The following is a 19,818-nucleotide window of genomic DNA, read 5'->3' on the forward strand; positions in this document are numbered from 1 at the left end:
TGAAGTAACAGGGTCTTTGTAGAAAGTATGTCCATACTTATTGCGCATTTTAAAATCTGCAATAATTCTCAAAGCAGAGATTGTCAATGCAGTTTTCATGGTTCCACTCTGGATGCCGCTTGTAAGTAAGCAAATGTGATATAACAGCTGTCTAAATCTTAGGGTTATGATAATTAAGCCTCAGTTGTATGCACACTTACCTGGAAGTAAGTCTCTGACTGAACTCAGTGAGACTTCCTTTTGAGTAAATTGCATAGGATTGTTAGTTCATTAACTGGTTATATTGATTACCCATTGTTAATTACTTTTAATTGTATTAAATATTTAACTTGCTTTTTCTGTATTTAAACTGTTTTTCCCTCTGTATTTATATTACAAAAAATATTTGTCATAGTGAATTACAGCATTTTTATTTTTATTTTTTAAAGTGTTTGTGTTATATGTCAAACCTAGCTCTTGAGAGATGAGGGAGATTATAATCTGGCAGGCAGGAGTTTTAGGTTTCGGTAGGTGATGGGATTCTGCTTAGGATCTTTAATCTTGCTCCCCCCCCCCCATATTACAATATTTAAAATATTGGTTATAAAGAATTGCAGTATAGTGTAAAGTGTTACCTGCCTTGAGATGGTAGGGTAAGCATGGGAATCATCGCATCAAAGAACCAGTGCGTGACTTGTAGGAAACAAAACCCACATTGTGTGTTGGGATTGCGGGTGCACAGTGTTGAGTTTCATCCTTTTCACATTTCTGCCTTGGATTTCCAGTCTCGCTGCAGGATATCAACATGCGGAAAGCCTTCAAGAGCTCCACCATTCAGAACCAACAGGTGGTGTCTCGCAATTCCATCCCAAACCCTGTGATGGAGATGTACCAGCGGTGCGATAAGCCCCCGCCACTCAACATCCTTACTCCTTACAGGTAGGGCATTTGGCAAAAGAGCCGCTGTTACTAAGTCTGTGCCCATTTGGGGAGTCTAATGAGTTTTAAAGAAATTGTCCCATAATGGTTAGCTTATGCAATTTATGTGTTCCTTTTATAGCAAAGGGCATAGGTGTCCTGTAAGGGCAAGGACCAAGGAGGGGCACTCCTCCCCCCAATTCCTAAATGCATTTATTTGTTTATTTTAATGTACACAAACACACACATACCTCTGGCTGGTCAGCAAAAAGCTTGGGGTGATCTCTGAGGCCACTTTGAATTGAGAGTAGCTGCCACACTCAATTTTCTTGAGAGCCTTCCTGTGCTAGTCAGCAGCTGAAGTGAATGCTGCTTACTCCAATCTAATGATGCAAATTTCACAAGATTTGGAAACCCTAGAAATAGAATGATAATATAAACAGAGGAGTTGTGGTGCTTTTTTTTTTTATCTACTGATCATTTGCAGTGCTTGTTGGGGCTAATGAGAGCTATTCATTAATGTTGCAGGGGTTCCAACACTTACCTTAGGTTTAATTTCCTTGCAATGAGAGTCAATGGAGACTGTGGTGTATTTAGATTATGTTGTTTTATTTGCACATATATACAGCCAGAGCATAGGATGGAGGGGCTCATAGCATTAACACCCCCGAAGATCTTTCTTCCCCATAGGGCTTCCAGGGAAGTCACAAGCTAAGATTTGAGTCCAGTATGGAGCAAGCAATACCTCTGTGCTGCAGCTTCCAGTATGAGCCAACACACACACACACACACACACACACACACACACACACAGCCTGTTGTTCCCCAACCACTGTGTTATCTTGGGAGATGAGATGAGAAAAGGCTCACTAGTTTGTCTTTATGGCAACAGAGCCACTCTTTAAGATGTGGATTACGGATTCTTAGCTGAGCAGCCTTGACTGTTTCAGCAGATTTCTCCTTATAGATGCTAGCCTCATCTACAAAGGATCATAGGTTTGGAAGGGACTCCTGGGTGTCATTCAGACTGACCCCCCTAACCTGTAACAATAACAGTGGGAAAGCCACAAGTTTCCCTCTTCTATTCTACCTGTGAATGTTTTCCTTACTGATGATTTATTCTCTTTGAGGGTTGTGGGTTTTGTTTTGTTTTTTTACAATCAAGTGGTATATAAATTTTATGAAATAAAAATTAAAATAGTTCTCTCTCTCTCTCCCTCAACCCCCCCCCCCCCGCCCCACTTGTTCATTCTAGAGATGACAAGAAAGACGGTTTGAAGTTTTACACGGACCCTTCATATTTCTTCAACTTGTGGAAAGAGAAGATGCTGCAGGCAACAGAGGACAAGAGGAAAGAGAAACGCAGGCAGAAGGTACATTTTTGTGAAGGGGGAATATATAGGAGTTGGGATTCAGGTAGTCTCTCTATAGAGCACCTAAGCAGATAATCTGCCTCTCTAGAGATGATTGAAAGAGGAGATAATTCTCACACCCCACCAGAGATTAAATGCTAAATAAATTGTTGATTGCAAACAGTGTGCAGGTGGGGGCTGGTAGGAAGAGGTGGCCCTGAACACCCGATGCCGCCAACCTTGTTCTTCACCCTCTTCAAGTGCTTCTGCATGGTCAGAATGTGTCCTTTAACTGTGATAATACCTGGAAGCTGGAAAGTTGTGGGTGGGTGTAAAAAGCTCTCACTTTTACGTGTTTAAAATGCAAAGGTATAAAAGTCATGCTGTTTGCTGTTTTTGCCCTTACGTTGGCCAATTACCTTGGCAAATGTGGAAACATGGACCTGGGGCAAGGTCCATCAAAACCCTGCTGTAGAGTCATCATGAGGTTGTAGAACTGAGGTTTCCAAAGTGGGCAGTACTACACCCTGTGGGGGATTTCCAGGGGGTGGCCCAGGAAGTGTTTGAAAAGTGAGTGTCACTGCATCAGGTAAAACCAAATAGTTTTAATTCATTGTTACTGCTTTGAATTTTATTCTTTCTTAGTGGATGGTGCAAGCAGCTATTCTGAATAATGCTTTATGTGGGGTAGGGTAGGGGGCACTAGGGATGAGTGTACAGAATCAAGGGGGCAGTGACCCCACTGTTATAGAATAACCTAGACAACCTCAGAATATAGACGCATGAATTCATTTTTGAATCACTTACATTATGAAAAAACAAAGCACAGCTCTCTGTAAATAACAACTGTGTTGAGCTGAAAGCATTCTCACCTTTTGTTGTGCTGGTTTGTGTTTTTTTTTTCTTGTAAGGAATTATTTACATATGGGAAACTCAAATGCGCGCACACACGCACATTACAAAAGAAACCCTCAGACTCTGCAGCCTGAAGGTATTTTAACCCCTTGTGGATTCTCTTCCATTGTGGAGGCCAGCCAAGCCTTACAATTCACATCGGTAGCAGAAAGGTGGTTGACACAGCAGATACTTTACTCTGTTTCTCTGTAGGAGCAGCGGCTGGTTGAGGACTCCACCAGGGAAGTGAAGAAAGTGCGAAAGGCTCGCAACCGGCGGCTGGAATGGAACATGATGGCATACGATAAGGAATTCCGGCCCGATAACAGGTTCTCACCATCCCCATATCACATGGCCTCATCGGAAGGATCACTGTCCCCAGATAATAGGCAGGTTTTATGTATTACACGCTTTGCTCGATCTTTTTTATTTCTTTTGCTGTTTTTTGGGCTTGATTATTGTTTGACTTATTATTATTATTTTTCTGGATGCTTTTATTGCTCACAACAGCAAGGGTTCTGATCTTACTAGTTGGAGGTTCAGGGAAATTAGGCCTTTTGACAAACTCTCCTCCCGCCCCAAATTAAAAAAAACTACAATGTTTGTTGCTCTGGGGCTGCTGAATCTTTGCATGGGCTTTGCTGCTGCATTTACATGATGCTGAGATGAGAAGTCAGTGTGCTGTTTGGAGCACAAGTTAGGAGTACTTAAACCCCTATAGAAGGCTAATCTCTTAAACTGTGGTGCTAACTTCCTAATCCATGCCTGCTCCATCCTTGCTGCATGTGCGTGTTCCTTTAAGTGTGTGTGCGTGTGCGTGTAAATGTGTGTGTGTGTGTGTGTGCGCGCACACACACACACACACACACACACACACACACACACACACACACCATGCCTTGATCCCAGCAGCTGATAGATGTCATCTTAATCTTCCCTTCAGTTTGGTTCCTTCCATCCACCCACCCCATTCAGGAGTACAACCTTTTGGTGTTTTTGTGTGTGACAGATCTTATGCGTCAGATGCAGCTGATCATTCATACCCGGCCAGCCCTAACCATCCTGCCCAGCAGATATTAGCTCCAGCCTCACACCTGTCAGCAGACAACAAAGAGGTCATCCTGGTGGCTAACCAGGCCCAGGAACATGTCTACAGGCCCTCAGCAGCAGGAAGCCGGCAGAACAGTCTCAACCGGGTCCAACAGCCCCATGTACCGCAGCCGTCAGAGACTATGCTAAATGGACCGAGGCCTCAGATAGTCAAGGATTATGGGTATGGATTCCTGCCTGCTTTCCTTCCCCCGTTAGGTGTGGCTTTCTGCTTTCAGAAAGAGAGTTTGGCACTGTCTAAAGCTACCAGGGTATTGATAGTGTAGGAAACTTGTGTAGGAAAGGTGTTAAGAAGCAGAATGCAGTCAGATCCATGGATATGCAAGGAGCTGGGAAACTTCACCCCAACCCCTTTCTTTGCCATTGATTTATTATTATTATTATTCCTATTTTGGTATGACCAAGCTCAAGTTTCCACCCTTTGGTTTCCACATTGGAAAACAGCTGGTCCAGAGATCAGCTGATTACAAGGAATAGAGCTGTATTTGTAAATCCTGAGAAATATGAGGAAAATATAAATATTCCTCTTTTTCTACATTTGTTGGAAGGTCATATGAGTTTTCCCCATAGTAGGGCAGGCTTGCATTCTATAAAACCAGCTGGCAATAATATGGTTGCACAGAGGCTGCTCATTGGTACAGTAATGTGAGCGACAATCTAAATCCTGCCAGGACTCCCAAGAGAGAACTTGATTGTATATTCATCACTGTTCATCCCTTCATGTAAACGCCAGCCAGCATCCATGTCGCCCAACCTGGGAAAGTGCTGGCATCTGAAACAGCACTGAATGCTGCTAGCCTTCTCTGGTGGCCACAAGGGCAGGCTGACTTCACTCCGTTAGGCTCAGCAAGAATCCCCAATCATTTCCCTGCATCCTTTACTCACCTAGCTCCTTTCCCCTTGATTAAGTTCTGTCCCAGTTGTTCCTAGCCTTTGTCATTACTCAGTAAATGAATGCTGAAAACTGAGCTTAAGACCCAAATTCTGCCATTCCCATGCTGCTCTTGACCCCCTTTTGCATGGAGGCCCATGGGCAGAATTTACTCCCTCATTGTTAATTTGCAAGAATTTACATGCCAATTTACTTATCTTTTTCCCTCCTTTGGAAGAAGAGGCATTCCCAGTGGAAAAATTAAACCATCTGCAAGTCCTTGTAGGATCAATGGCTAAGGGCTTCAAAAGCCAGGCTTGAAAAAAGACCAAGGGGGCTGCATAGAAAATATAGAAATGCAATAGGCTGACACCTATAGTTGGAGGATCTGTAAAATGTGAAATAGCACTTCTAGACAAAGGGCTTATCCATACTTACCTTTTGCCCTGCACTTTACAGCAACAGGTCCTTGCCTCAAAGCTCCATGCCCAAGTGTCATTTTCCTCTCAGGACTTTCCCCTGCAAAAACCTGTTCTTTAAAGCTGAAGCACAACAATTCAGGTTTACCATGGATTGCTATTTGCTCTGATTCACTGGTAAAGAGTGGGGTTTTGCAGGGAAATCTCTGGGAGGGGGGAGCGGAGAGTGCTCAGATATGGAGTTTTAAAGTGCAGTCTGTGCCTGGAAAGTGTGGAGGAGGTCTCACTTTTTCAGAGCTCTTCCTTTTTCAGGACTATGGACAGCAGACAGCAAGAGAGCAGTTACCGTACTTTTCCTATGAGATTTTTGTCTGGAAAGGGATTTTATTGAACTCGCCAGTCAGTTTTTCACCATGCAAACAGATACAGTTAGTATACAGTTAGTATACAGTTAGTTTGTCCAAACAGATACAGTTAGTATTAAACATGTATGCAATTTGAACATGAGATTTGTGCACACAGAGTAGTGAGTACATCTGGGAAGCTCATCTGAATGCTACTTGTGAGGAATCACAGGTGGGGGGGAGTGCTGTTGCACGCAGATCCTGCTTGCTGGCTACCCGCAGGCAATCTGTGAGATCAATATGGTGGACTAAATGGGCCTTTGGACTGATTCAGCAGGAATTTTCTGGTGTGTGTGTCATTATTTTTTTATTTATACCTCCCGTTAGAAGGTATAGTGGTTAATGATAACCAACATGAAATGGTTTTATGCAACCTAATTCTTACATTAATTGGGAAATGGCCATAGCTTAGTGGCACAGCATCTGCTTAGCATGCAGAAGGTCCCTGGTTCATTCCCTGGCATTTTCAGAGGGGACTGGAAGAGAAAGCCTGAAACCCTGGAAAGCCACTTCCGGGCAGCATACATAACATACAGTACCACTTCCTTTTTACCCCTTATCCAAAAATTAGAGGTTTTAGTCTAGTTTACTGTGATCCCTCAGTCTTTACTGCTTAACTGCTTGCCTAGGAAAACAAAATGTTTTTGCACATCTTGGTGGGTCATGAGTTGGGCAAGCTCACCACAAGAGTTCATTAGCAACTGGACTTTCTTGCACTAGTACTGGTTGCCATTCTGTATCTGGATGCCTGCCATGTCTGAGTACTCTGAAAATTCCCACGTATGTGGGACTGTATCTGCTCTAGCTCACTTACTTGGAGGGAGGAGTTGCCTTTAACCATAGCTCTAGCTCCAAAGTTGTGCAGCAGTTAAGAAGGGCTAAACTTAAAATAGCCTAATTCTGTGACTTGAGCTGCTCATTTGTTTTTGTTTCCATTTTATTATAGATGCAATAAAGTAAACCAAAATATACATAAAGAAATAATCATAGAATTACAGCAGCATAAGGTTGAACAGTATCAGTAAACTAGCTGTTCCTAAACATTACAAAAAACACAAATTCTTCCAAAACCTATTAGGTTAATTTATATGTATTATTTTATAATTAGTTAACTCAATCAACTGTTACTGTAGACCAGGGTGGTTTCCCCCCCCCAACCCTTAACATATATTAAGAGATATAACCTCCCCCACCATTTTTAGCTATCATAATCTTAGCAGCTATAAGGTGGATCACTATTTTCCAATCATTTCCAAAGATAACACCCTCCAGATAACCAAGTAGAAATATTTTCAGTTCTAACAGTGAACAATATTAGAAACATTAGCCTTTTGAAACAGATTTTCAAAATGTATCTGAGAGCAGTTCCAAAAGATGTGTCTGTAATTCGCTTTATTCGATCCACGTATCTAGCATTTGTCTGATGCCGACTTATATATTAAATTTAACTTGTAGATCTTTCAAAAAAAAATCCTTCCAGTAGCACTTTAGAGACCAACTAAGTTTGTAATATGTATGAGCTTTCGTGTGCATGCACACTTCTTCAGATCAGACCAACACGGCTACCTACCTGTATCTTGTAGATGTGTGCCATGTTTGATTGGACCAGAGTGTGTTTCAAATTGTCTCTTTTCCTTTCTCGTTTCAGCCCACAGCAAGTGCCAATGGCCGAGTACTTTGTGCCACCTGCTCCCCCTCCTCCTCCCCCGGTGATACCCTCCGCTCAAACTGCCTTTGACAGCCCTATCTCTGCCCCTCCCACCATGGCGCCCAATGCAGCTGCCACTGCTGCTCACTCCTCTTACGCACCTTCCCCTCCACCAGCCCCACCTTGCCCCTACTCTGCTTCTCCCCCTCAGACTGGCCCAATGGGGCCCCCCGTTGCACCTCCGCCCCCTCCCCCTGGACCCCCAACGATTACCACCTCACCAGCTCACTTGGCCTCTCCCCCAGCCATGACGGTTGAACCACGGAAGCCTCAGTTCCCGCTGATACCAATGAGTGATGCCAGGAGCGACCTGCTTGCTGCAATTCGTAGAGGTGAGCTTTTTCTGTATAACAATATTCCCTCCCGCAAAGAGTCCATGTTGTTATTTATTTATTTATTTGCTTGCTTTTGAAATTCTAAAGGGTAAAAATAAAGTGATTGGAAGCCATTAAACAATGCTTATCCAAACAGCATGTACAGGCATCAGTACTTCCAATAGTATGTTCCATGGTGACCACAAAAGGTCTCAGTAAATATCTCATCCAAATCCACCATTTGTGAGAGGCTGGCTGCTCTTCCACCTCAGTTCCTGTTTGCATTGGCTTGACCTCTCATTCTCCTTAAACAGGATACTTATAGAGTGCTTGTCTTTGTGAGTGAGCATGGTGATGACTGATGTACCGTGTTTCTCATATTATAAGTCATGTCTTATATTTTTTTTTACTCAAGAAAATAAGCCTATGGCTTATTTTCGGGGGTGTCTTATTTTTTGCCGAGCCCCGACTGAGCGGGAGCTGGCAAAGGCAGCAGCCCGCCGCCGGCTTGGAGCTCGAGCCGGCAAAGGCAGCAGCGGCGCTTTGCCGAGCTCCAAGCCGGCGGCGGGCTGCTGCCTTTGCTGGTTTTCGCTCCGTTGGGGGGGGGAGCAGGAAGTCGCTCGCAACTTTCCGGATCCCTCCCTGCCGGTCTCCTCCTCCTTCCCGCTGCGCCTCCCCTTTCTGGGTTTCTCGGCGGCACCTCCTTCTCCTCTTCCGACGCTGGCTGGCGGCTTTGTGCTGGAATGCCGCGTGCGCAGCTTTCAGGTACCGGTAGACGAGGACGCGGGTCGGGGGTGGGGATGCACGTGTGAACGCCCTGGGTGAAGGGTCGGAGGCTGCAAGGCAGGGGTACGAACGCAATTCTCACCCGATTCGGTGGAGCTCGGCAAAGCGCCGCTGCTGCCTTTGCCGGCTCGAGCTCCAAGCCGGCGGCGGGCTGCTGCCTTTGCCAGCTCCCGCTCAGTCGGGGCTCGGCAAAGCGCGCACTGCTGCCCTTGCTGGGTCCCGCTGGGTCGGGACTTGGCGCGGTGTGCCCTTCCATACCATACCAGCATGTCTTATTTTCGGGGTATGCCTTATATTTCGCCAGGTCTGGAAAATCCTGCCATGCCTTATTTTTTAGGGATGCCTTAAAATATGAGAAACACGGTAGATGTATTTTATCCCCTTAATGGGAGCAGTGAGGCATCCAAAGCCACTCCATTTTGTGGTCATGCCTCTTTTTCTGCTGTTTTAGTTGTGGTAGTCATTTTCTTTTATGCCATGCTCTATTGTGGCCATTTTTGTAGCTGGTGCCCACACCACACTTTCAGAATTCCAAAGGTGCCCAGTAGCCCCCAAAGGTTGGCTACCCCTTAACAAATGCAGAATTAATTAGTATCAAATAAAGTGATTGAGAAGGGTTGGAGATTTGTTTTGGTCAGGCCTGTGCAAATTGTTCACTGTCCCACAATTCCATCTACCCCCACCTTTCCATGGCGAGGAGGAGAAGTGAAGCTCCACTTCACTCTACAGTTGGGGAGGAAGCAATGCCCATTATTTGTGCTGAGCTGTGGAAGGTTCAGTGCAACTACAAGGGAAATCTCACTCCAACCTCTGTAGCTCCAAGCTGGAAATGGAAGCTAGAGATGGGTGTCTAGGCAATCAGGCCCTTTGGCACCAAGTGCCAAGACAAGCCCCAGATTTTCCTCTGCCTTCAGCAAGGAAAAATGGGTGGATAATGGCCACTCAGGCTTCCTAACAGCAAAACAAGCCCCAGCTCCAAATTTAGAACTAGAGGTTGATGGGGATCGCCCCTGCTGCTGTGCTGGGCTTCTCAAGGTGAACGATTCCTGCATTGCAGGGTGTTGGATTTACTGACCCTTTGGGTGCCTTCCAGCTCTACAGATCTGTTTCTAAGCTCAGTGTAGCTGTTGGGACCCCAGTTGGGACTTGGGAAGGGAACAGGGATTGTCTTTCATGGCTTGGAGTCTCAGTGTCAAGTCAGGTCCCAGCAACACATCTGCCCAGAAGCCAGTCCTCCAAAGTATTTCTTCCTTTGCAAATGCAGGGATTCAACTCCGGAAGGTACAAGAGCAATGGGAGCAAGAGGCAAAGAAAGAGCCAGTGGGCAACGACGTGGCGACAATCCTCTCCCGCAGAATCGCCGTCGAGTACAGTGAATCAGATGATGACTCGGAGCTGGACGAGAATGAATGGTCAGATTGAGAAGGGGCAGAGTGCTGCCTTGGAGAGGATCCCCCCAAGTTCTTTTTGCCACCTTTCCACAGTCAGGTGTATGTGTGTGTGACCAGGTGCCCCTGCGGGTAAATTCCAGCTGCTGCCAGGTGCTCATGTTCAGTGAGCTTTGCTTTCATGCCATGTTGCACTGTTGAAATTTTTTTAAGGTGGCCTCTTTGTGGGCAAGTGTGCATTAGTGACTTTTGTCTTTTGAAAAAAGCATTTGGTGGTGGTGGACCAGCAGTTGACCAATTTTTTCCCCAGGTGTGAGAAATGGCATTTGAGGCTTTGAAAGTCCTAGAAAAGCTAAAACAAACAACAACCACAACTCACTCCTGGTTCGGTTGTCAGTGTGGTCTATTACAGCTTAAGATATGGTCCCAGAGATAACATGCAGATTGAGGGAGCAGTCAAACACAAGAGACAAAGTTTTAAGGCTTATTTAAGCAGATGCACTTTCTATGTTCCTGGGTATGGTTGGGAAGCCTTCTTTCTGTGTAGAGTGGTGTCATGGGTTAGGGGAATGTGCTTTTACATGCTTGTAAAGTTTCCTCTATGGCTTAACATTTTAGAGGCAAGTTCCAGAGAAGTAGCCGTGTTAGTCTGTTGTAGCAAAAGCAACAGAGTTTTGTGGCACTTTAAATTATCATGATGGCAGCTTTCATGGGTCTAAGGTCACTTCATCACATGCATGGTAATTCACTTTTGAAGGTACAGAGAGAACCAAAACATGTTGTTGTTGCTGGTTACAAAGTAGAGTTAAAACACAGCAGTAGGTGTATTTCACTGTGAAGAGTGAATACCAATGAATACCAGAGCCAATTGATTGAGTATAAGTCATTATAAGAACATAAGAAGAGCCTGCTGGATCAGACCATCTAATACAGCATCCTGATACAATCAGATGCTTATGGGAAGCCCAAAAGCAGGACTTGAGGGCAATAGCACTCTACCCTCCTGTGATTCGCAGTAACTGGTATTCAGAGTCATTGTGGTATTAATGATATAGGCAGTTTTTCAAAATATAAGGCATTGCAAAACCTAGTAAGTGCACTGTGTTAGACAGCAACCACTTTATTCTATCTGTACTAAGGGATAAGAACATGTAAGTGGTCATATCATGCATGTAACAAAGTGAACTCTGATCCACTAAAACACCTGTTTAGGCAACCATCCCCCTGAATGCAACCAGTGATTTCATTGTTTTAACAGTTCCTTTTTAAAAAAATAACACCCCAACTGTATTTATTGTTATGCTTTTTTAATGGTTTAGTGCTTGGGGCTTGAGCTGCAATTCTATCTGCACTTTTCTGAAAGCTAGACCCACTGATTATAGCGAGACTTACTTCAGGGTAAACTTAAATTAGAAAGCACTGCACATGAGGAGTAACTTCAGTTGAATTGGGGCCAAGCTGATTTATGACCAGTTCCTTCTTAAACACTGCTCCAAAGTTGTGACAAAGTGCTGTTTGTGTGTGGCATCACTGTTTGGCCCTTGGCATGGTAAACAGAAACAAACAAAAATGAAAGGTCAAAATGGTAAAATAGCTTGTTTTGCATAATTTATCCACCTTTCCAAAGTCAGTTTTTCTTGGTTGAGAATCACTGCCAAGTGCCTCCATCTTTCCATTCGTAAACCAGAGGGAAATCTTGTCTTGGCTCTGGTGCTTGTAACTTCTGTTCCAAGCATTGCTCAAACATCCATCTCAATACTTCCCCTTCAGCTTGGGGTTGCACACAAAGGGCTCTCCCCTCCCCAAATCTCAGCTGCAGAGGAGGTTGAGGCCTCTCTTCTCACCCTTGCCAAAGAGTAGTGGAGCAATCACCATGGAGATGGTGGCAGGTAGAATTGCAGACCCTCCTCTGTGACATCAGGATAGGAAATGCAGGGGAAATAAGGTGGTGGGCCAGTCAGGTATGGTGTTGGTTGTTTTTGTAAGCTGCTTGGGATTGTTTAGCTGTTTTAGAGATAAATAGGTCATAATAGAAAACAATTTCCGTAGAATGGCTGGGGCAGTGGGGTTGGGAAGTTACCACTACAGTGTTCTAAGGTTAGCCCTGTGCATTATGTGTCTAGTGAACAACTGGGTGCATTTTAGGGATGATACCTTATGTAACAACATCATATAAGCTAAGCATTCCGCGTGATTGGTTATCGTTGTACTGTATTAGTATAGTGGCTTTGATATGAAGCATCTATTAAAAGGGTTAGGTTCATTTCTTCTCCCTCTCACCTATATTATTCTAGAAGAATATATGTTAGCATTTATTTTCAAAGAAGAATATATCTACATAGTGAAGAGATGTATTCGTTAAGCTTTTATTTTGTGTTGATTAGTTAACGTAGTTGCTAGGTCCTAGGGGCTCTGATTTGGGCAGAGGTGTTGAACAGCTTCCTCTTAAAGATTGATCAGATAGGCAGAGTTTTGAATCAGAATTCAAAGGCTGGATTTAAAGGCTTGACTTGTTCATACATGAGACAAGAACAGGAAAGGTTGCATGGAATATTTTGTTCCCCCATTCATTATAACATCTGAGGGTGGCAGGAGGTAGAGAGGACAGATTTCTCTCTCAGCATAAGGTTGAGCTTGGTCCAGGAAAATCCATATTAAAAGTACTGGGACTAAATTTGCATATAAAACGATATTGCAGGTAAACTGGTCCCATGTTGCTCAGGGCTCTATATACTAATAGTAACATCTTAAACTAGGCCCCGTTAGCAAATTGGCAACCAGAGCAGGTTTCTGAGCACAGGTGCTCTGTTAGCAAGGTCTCGCTCCTGTCAACAATCTTGCTGTAGTATTCTGCACTAACTGCAGCTTCTGGGATCAAGCTGCCAAACTGAACAGTTGATTCCTTGCAAGTGCAGAACTCCCTTGACATTCTTTTTTCTAAGTCCAGGTTCTGGGCCATGATGACACTGAGAGACAAAGTAAACACCTTTGCCACCAATGTACTCTGCTTGCCTCTTACCTTGTATTTCAGCGGTGGCCAATGCCCATCGAGACTGGTAGGATGGAAGGCAGGGAGGCCAACAGTAGGTGGAGATAGAGCTCATGTCAGGCCCAGATGACTAATTCTCTTTCTGTCCCCACCTTCCTCCCTGCTAAGCCGTAAGTAAGCAGGGATGCAGTCTGGAAGCACACTGAGGTTGGTGGTGCTCGGCCCCATTCATCCTAACGGACCAGCCTGCACTGATGTTTCTTCTGGCTTATGAGCTTCCAGCTACTAACATGAGATTCTGTGCACTTCTTCATAGAGAGGACAAAAGCAAGTAAAACTAAATAGCCTTTCTCACTCCACCTTTGTCACCCAACAGGACCAGGCATCCATCTCTGCAAGGTTGGAAGCAATGGTTAAGTTGCATACTGAAATTTTAGACTGTAATTTGCCCCCCACTCAAGTCTTTGTGGTAAGAGGGAAAAAATAACCAATTGATGGCATCTGGCTATCACAGAATTCAAGCTTCTTGTGGCAGGATTTATGTGTAGCTCTTATTTGTCTCTTTTTGAGTTAGGCATCAATTGATGCAGCATTATATTTAGCAAACTATACTGGGAATGGTACTACTGAATTAAACTTCACAGTTTAGAGCAGCTGCTGACGAATACAATATGTAAAAAAAGGCTTCCTTCTCATTCTGTTTGGGTGCCTCTGCCAAAAGTTAAGCCAGGCAGGGTTATGCAACCCCCAGTATTCAAAAATCCCTAAAGAAGATAATAATGCCCATTTAATATTTAAACTGCTGCATCTCAATTGGCAGTCCCTCGTTAAGTTAAAAATTTATTTATTTCACAAAATTTATACATCACTTGGTTGTTTTGCTTTTTTTAAAAAAAACAACAACAGCAAGCCACAAAGTGGTTTTCAAGAATAATAAAAACAATGGCACTGTTAGTTTAAAACAATTATTTAAACATTCAGAAATAATTAAATTAATAATTAAATCAGCAACATGCTAAAAACCAAATTAAAACACGTGTCAACATTCTTACCTGTCTGAATAGGCTGGCCTATTCATAATCAGGAATGGGAATTTCTAGGATGTAACTTTGCTGTTAGCTTCATGATGGCAGTAATTAATATTCATCTGGCCCCTCCCTGGAGTTCTGTTGCATGCCCCTGAGGATGAGAGGAGTGGCAGCTGCCATCCCCATCACACAGCTCTGTGTGATTGAGGTGCTCACTGATTATACAGGCATTAAATAACTAAAGAAATAAAGAAATAAGGTGGGTGGGTAGGAAGAACTATTATTTAGATTCAGGCATCATCAAACAAGAGATACTTCTTGTCTTCATCCTCACATTGTGAAACTGATTTGAAAGTTCACTTTGGGATTGCATATAACCCTGTTTGAATTACAACCCCCCCCCCAGACATTTTGATACCTGATCGTGTGTGTGTGTGTGTGTGTGCGCGCGCGCGCGCGCCTCTCTCTCTCCCCCCTCCCTATTCCACAACTCCCTGTTCAGAAGCTGAGTGAATTCACAGTTGAATCTTGCTTCAACACTGGTGTTTACAATATAGTATCCTGCACCGCAGCTGAGGGCTAGAGTAGGCAGGGCAGGTGGTGTGACATACATAACATGAAACTTCCTATAAAGTCGTAAAGGAACTGACAGTTGAAATGTGAAGATTGTAGAGGCAGACTTGGCAAACTCTTCTGTGAACTGTCATGGCATGTAATCTGATGCTTTTGGAAGCATAAAGTGGCTTCCCAATGGGGAAGGTAATGGTATCTTCCTGGGCAATGCTGCTTACAGATGGGACTCCATGGGCAGGCTGTTTTATGGCCATAGGGTGGTTCAGAATGGCTTCCTTTCATTTTCTGCTTGTTTTCATATCTAAAAAGCACCTTCTGGCTTTTGCACTATATAGGAATTGTTGCAGTAATGTATTGTGTTTGTTGCAGTAACGTATTCTGTGTGTACGTTTGTGTATGTAGGATGTTAGGCTGATTTCAATGGTACTATTTTGTCCCTTGCTTTTGCCATAGTCACCATCATTTGGCATTTAACATTATGGTGATGTGTGATTCAGTCAGCGCTTTGTCCATTCCATTCCATGCATGCATACCCTACTCAATTAGTTTAGAAGGCTCTTAGGCACAATTACCAAAACAGTATTAATATGGACCCTCAAAGTCTGAAAAGACATGATAACGCGAGAAAAGATGAACTCGAGCTCAAGAACAAGTTCATGGAGTTACAGTTCTTATGAGGCAGCTATGTAGTTTGGTTTGCGCAGATTTTAATTGCCTGGAAATCCTCTTTCCATTGTCTGGGTTTGTTAGTGTCAGTTCTGGCTATCTTGCCCTTAATCAAGCTTCACTATCTCTGAAACACTCTCTCCCCACCCCTGCTACTCCCCACCCCCCATCATATCCAGAAGCAGAGCTGGTGACAGTGTCCAGGCCAGGAGGGCCAGGAGTTCCTCTGTCACAGTTCTCCCCCAGAAAGCTGGCCTGATGGCAGTCAAGATCCCAAGGATGATGTCATACTGCTACATCTGACACGATGTCATGCGCAGATGTGAAAAAAATCGTGCAATTCCCTCGGCCAGTCAGCACGCACCCATACCTTAAGATCTCCTTCAGAGGCAGAATTCTTGCCCTCATTATTCCATCATTTGGTGTTTGGTGACACAGGAGAGGGGCTTTTTACTTCTGGCACCAAGATTGTGGGATGTCCTGGGGAACTCTGTTCTGCTTCCTTGTTCCTGATGTTTAGATACCGGTAGTTGACTAAGGCACTCATCTTTCAGAGAGCCTTAGGGTGCTCTGATTGTTGTTGGGGTTTTTTGGAGGGTAGCTGAGGGAGGGGATTGATTGGCTGTTCATTTACTGTTCTTTCGCTATACCGTAGTGGGCTATATGACTGTTACATTTTTTAATTGTACATTAAGTGCTTAAGCTTTCTTGTAAACCCAGCTATTATATGTGTGCTAATAATTAAAACATCAGCATAAGCTAAGTAGATGGGTGGGGAGATCTACACAGAGAAGCTCACCTGCGCTGAGAGTGTAGACAAGTGAAACTCAAAGAAAATTCTAAGCTGCCTTGCATACCTAAATAGCAGAAAGTTAGGATATAAATCTGTCAAATAAAAAGTAAGAAAGCAAGTTAAAAAAAGCTGCCCTTGCTTCCTGATCTGGCTCTTGTGGGCATCAGGGCTTAGGATGTTGTTTTCTCTCTGCTGCTCCACTGCATTCCTTCTATCCCACTGAGGTTAAGATTCCTTTGGCCTGTAAGTAAGTAAATAAGGAGACCTCCGAGTAGCAGCAGTTGCTGGGTCGGAAGCAGCTGGGAGAACTGGGGCCGAAGCAATGCAAAATGTTCAGCAATGCAAGTTAACCCTTTTTTTTTGCACTAACCAGTACAGCTCATCATAACACCCAATCTGCTATTTCGAAACAAACACTGAAATTGGAGAATATTCAATACAGCCTGACCTGAATGTGTGAAAATGCTGTTCAACAGCCAATACAGAGCTGACCCTGTCGGTGTGTGTGATAAGCTTGTGCTGGCCTAGCTGCTACCAGTTGGCCCAGTCATGTGAATTTAGCCCCCAAAGGGCAAGAGAAGGGCTCTGTCCTTAGAGAAATTTGCAGTTTGAAGCAAAGATTTCAGAACCTGCACTGCACTTTAGAAGGTGTTGTCCTCTGATTTACTGTTTACTGCTGTTTCCCCCCTCTCGCTTTTTCTTTCTTTTTGTTGGCATTTGTCTGTTTTGGGAGGCAATGGAAGAGTGCGCCTTCTTTTTTATCCTGTCACTGTGAATAAATGATCAATACTTCTGGACTAAATTCGAGGCAGAAATGGTGGTACATGGTGAGAGAAACTGCTTAAAAGGGGGAGGTTGTATCTGAGTTTTATTTTGCAATTGTAAAATGATGCAGTTGAGACCAAGTGGAAGACTTGAGGAGGGGGCAGAGGTAGTTAGGTTTCTCATTCCCAAGAGCAGGCTTGGAAAGAGCCGATGACCCACTGGATGCTGTTGGGCTACAACTCCCATCAGCCCCAGCCACTATGAACAGGGATGGTGGAAGATGTAGCCAAGCAACATCTGGAGAACCACAGGTTTCCCACCCCACCCCACTTCACCCCTGCCCCTAAACCTTCTCCACCCTCAGCCCCATGATGAAGTTTCATGATTATAACACAGTTCCTAAAAGGAAAGCAAATATTTAAGTCCACGTGGCAGCTTGGTTTAAATGCAGTTGGTTACAGTCACGGAGAACGGGTGTATCTCAGTATCCCTATAATAGGAGACTGGGTTTTGGACTTCATGGGAATGAGAGATGTTGCTCCAACCAGCTCTGCTCTAAGTAGGGATGCTACCAAATTCACTGTCTTCCAGCTATTGTGTTCAGTGAGCAGTCTTACTGGCAGTTGCCTTCTTTCGGGAGATGCTGTCTCCTTGCTTTGTTGTAGGACATGAGCCATTAATGCCATGTGCCAGTTCCTTGCTCCCTGAGCCACTGCCTGGAAGAGAGAAGTGTAGGCAATTCAGGCCAGTGTATTGATGTCCAGAATCCCTCTGGTTCCTGGGAATGGGGGCTGGAGGAATTAAAATGGTAGGGACTTGCCATGCACACAATTCTACCTGCCAATATGTATGTATGTATGTATGTATGTATGTATGTATGTATGTATGTATGTATGTGCTAATGGAAGCCAATATTTTTCAGCCCTTTGGAAAGAAATGGATGACCTGTGTCACTTTGCCCCTGACAGCAAATAGTTTTTAAGTTCCTCTTGAGAAGGATCTGACAGTGCATCAGTGCCTTGAGAAACATGGCAACAGCATGACTGGCACTATGGGCTCAGCTGTGCAATTGCTGAATCCCAGCAGGATTGGCCATGCTTTCAGAGGAAGCAAGATCTCAAAGTCCCACCAAGCCTTAAGTCATTGTTCTCCTTCACTGCATGCTCTTAGAGTGCCATGCTTGCCTCCCATTTCCCCCTGAGCTTTCTTAAGCTTCTGTTGTGATGCTAACACACCAACATAGGTGAGTAGAGAAGATCTCTGGGTAATACACTCTGAATGTGAACACTCTATATCAAGTGTGTAACCAACATGGTTCTCTTCAGTTGCTGTGGACTCCATCAGCCCTGCTGGTCAGGGATGATGGTAGTTGTAGACCACAACATCTGAAGGGTGCCATTTTGGTTATCTCTGCTGTGCATCCTAGCCAGTACAGCCACACCATCTGGCGATGCCTCAGGGTGGTGGTCATAGGCAACAACCTTCCCCTATCTTTTGTTCCTAGCAGCTGGTATCCAGAGGTATACTGCCTCTAGAAATGGAAGTTCACTCTAGCTTTCATGGCTAATTGCTGTTGAGGCCTATCCTCCACTTGGGTTGCTGAAGGGACACCCACCAAGCAATGCAAGTGATCTTCAGAGTTTTGTTGCTCTCTCTTCTGCTCATATAATACTTTATACTATTTCTTTTTTCTTTTTGGAAATGAGTGTTTATAAACACACACACACACACACACACACACACACACACACACACGTGTACGTTTGATTTCTGTTCAGGAGAAACATGAAGTTTGTACATGCTTCAAGGTATTGATAATTTGATTCATGTGCATTATTATAGAGCTGGCAAAGCAGCAGCACTAATGAGAAGCTTTTCACAGTCTAATGGGGTGTTCTAAACATGTGCATTTAGTCAGTAGATCAGTATATGTTTGCTACTAGTATCTATCTGCCGTACAGTTTGCTGTTTGTAAAGCAAGGGTTCCCGATGTTGTGGGTTCTGCTTGTGTCAGTGCTGACAAAATCAGGACCAAAGTTTATGGTTGCAAAATGGAACTTTATTATTTTCCTGCCTGTAGAGGGGGTGGGGAAACACAATCTGTGCAAGATACTGTGGGATGGGTGGGGGGAACTGCTAGTAATGCTTCATGGGACTTTTTATTTTTTCAAGAAATGTTGTACAACATAATCTGAAGCTGTTGACACTTTATGCATGTTAGTAATAGAAATAAATAAAGCTTTTAAGACAATTTCTGTCTGTGTGGCCACTGGTTTTTCTTCTCTCTGCTCCCCCTTTTGATATTTCCATTAGTTTTAAACAGTGGGCAAAACCTTGCCCAGCCTTCCTTGACCTGGTGGCCTCCATACATTTTGGGCTGTGGCTTCCATCAAATCCAGCCAACACAGTTCTGGCCAGGACTGGTGGTAATTCTAACATCTGGAGGGAGCCTGGTACGGGGATGATTTTGTGAGCTCATGTATGAGAGAGCTCTGATAACTTACTAACAATTAATCACTGGTATATTACTACCCTTTGAATTCTCCCACTCACTCACACACACACACACACACACAAGCTGATGCAATTTACATTTATCTAAATCTGCCAGTTAAAATGCAAAGGTGCATTTAATGTCATGTCTAGTTTGGCCTTAAACACTTTCGTGGTCCCATTGAAATAATGGACATCAAATCTGAGATGAGTAGAAAAGCGCAGATTCCAGATTCACAAAAATCAGACCAGGATCCAGTACTTTGACAGAGTCACTTGATTTCAACATAAGGGAGTAAGGAAGTACTTTTATGCTCCCATTGGAATCAGTAGGGCTTAATTATTTTTTAAGTTTTTGACAGATTGCA

General features: G+C 43.9%; 1 protein-coding gene across 3 annotated transcripts in view; it reads left to right on the forward strand.

Moving 5' to 3' along the window:
• Nucleotides 1-19,212, forward strand: part of LOC118084534 (actin-binding protein WASF3-like) — a 70,985-nt gene extending 51,773 nt beyond the window's left edge. For all 3 annotated transcript variants that reach the window (XM_035114150.2, XM_060270591.1, XM_060270592.1), the window contains exons 4-9: nucleotides 765-918; nucleotides 2,153-2,270; nucleotides 3,357-3,532; nucleotides 4,153-4,416; nucleotides 7,596-7,987; nucleotides 10,020-19,212. In XM_035114150.2, coding sequence (XP_034970041.2) covers nucleotides 765-918; nucleotides 2,153-2,270; nucleotides 3,357-3,532; nucleotides 4,153-4,416; nucleotides 7,596-7,987; nucleotides 10,020-10,177 — 1,262 coding nt within the window. In that variant the 3' untranslated portion in view covers nucleotides 10,178-19,212. The remainder of the gene's footprint in view (nucleotides 1-764; nucleotides 919-2,152; nucleotides 2,271-3,356; nucleotides 3,533-4,152; nucleotides 4,417-7,595; nucleotides 7,988-10,019) is intronic.
• Nucleotides 19,213-19,818: the final 606 nt, after the last annotated feature.

Source organism: Zootoca vivipara, chromosome Z (genome assembly GCF_963506605.1).
Source record: "Zootoca vivipara chromosome Z, rZooViv1.1, whole genome shotgun sequence".
NCBI classification, from domain to species: Eukaryota; Metazoa; Chordata; class Lepidosauria; order Squamata; family Lacertidae; genus Zootoca; species Zootoca vivipara.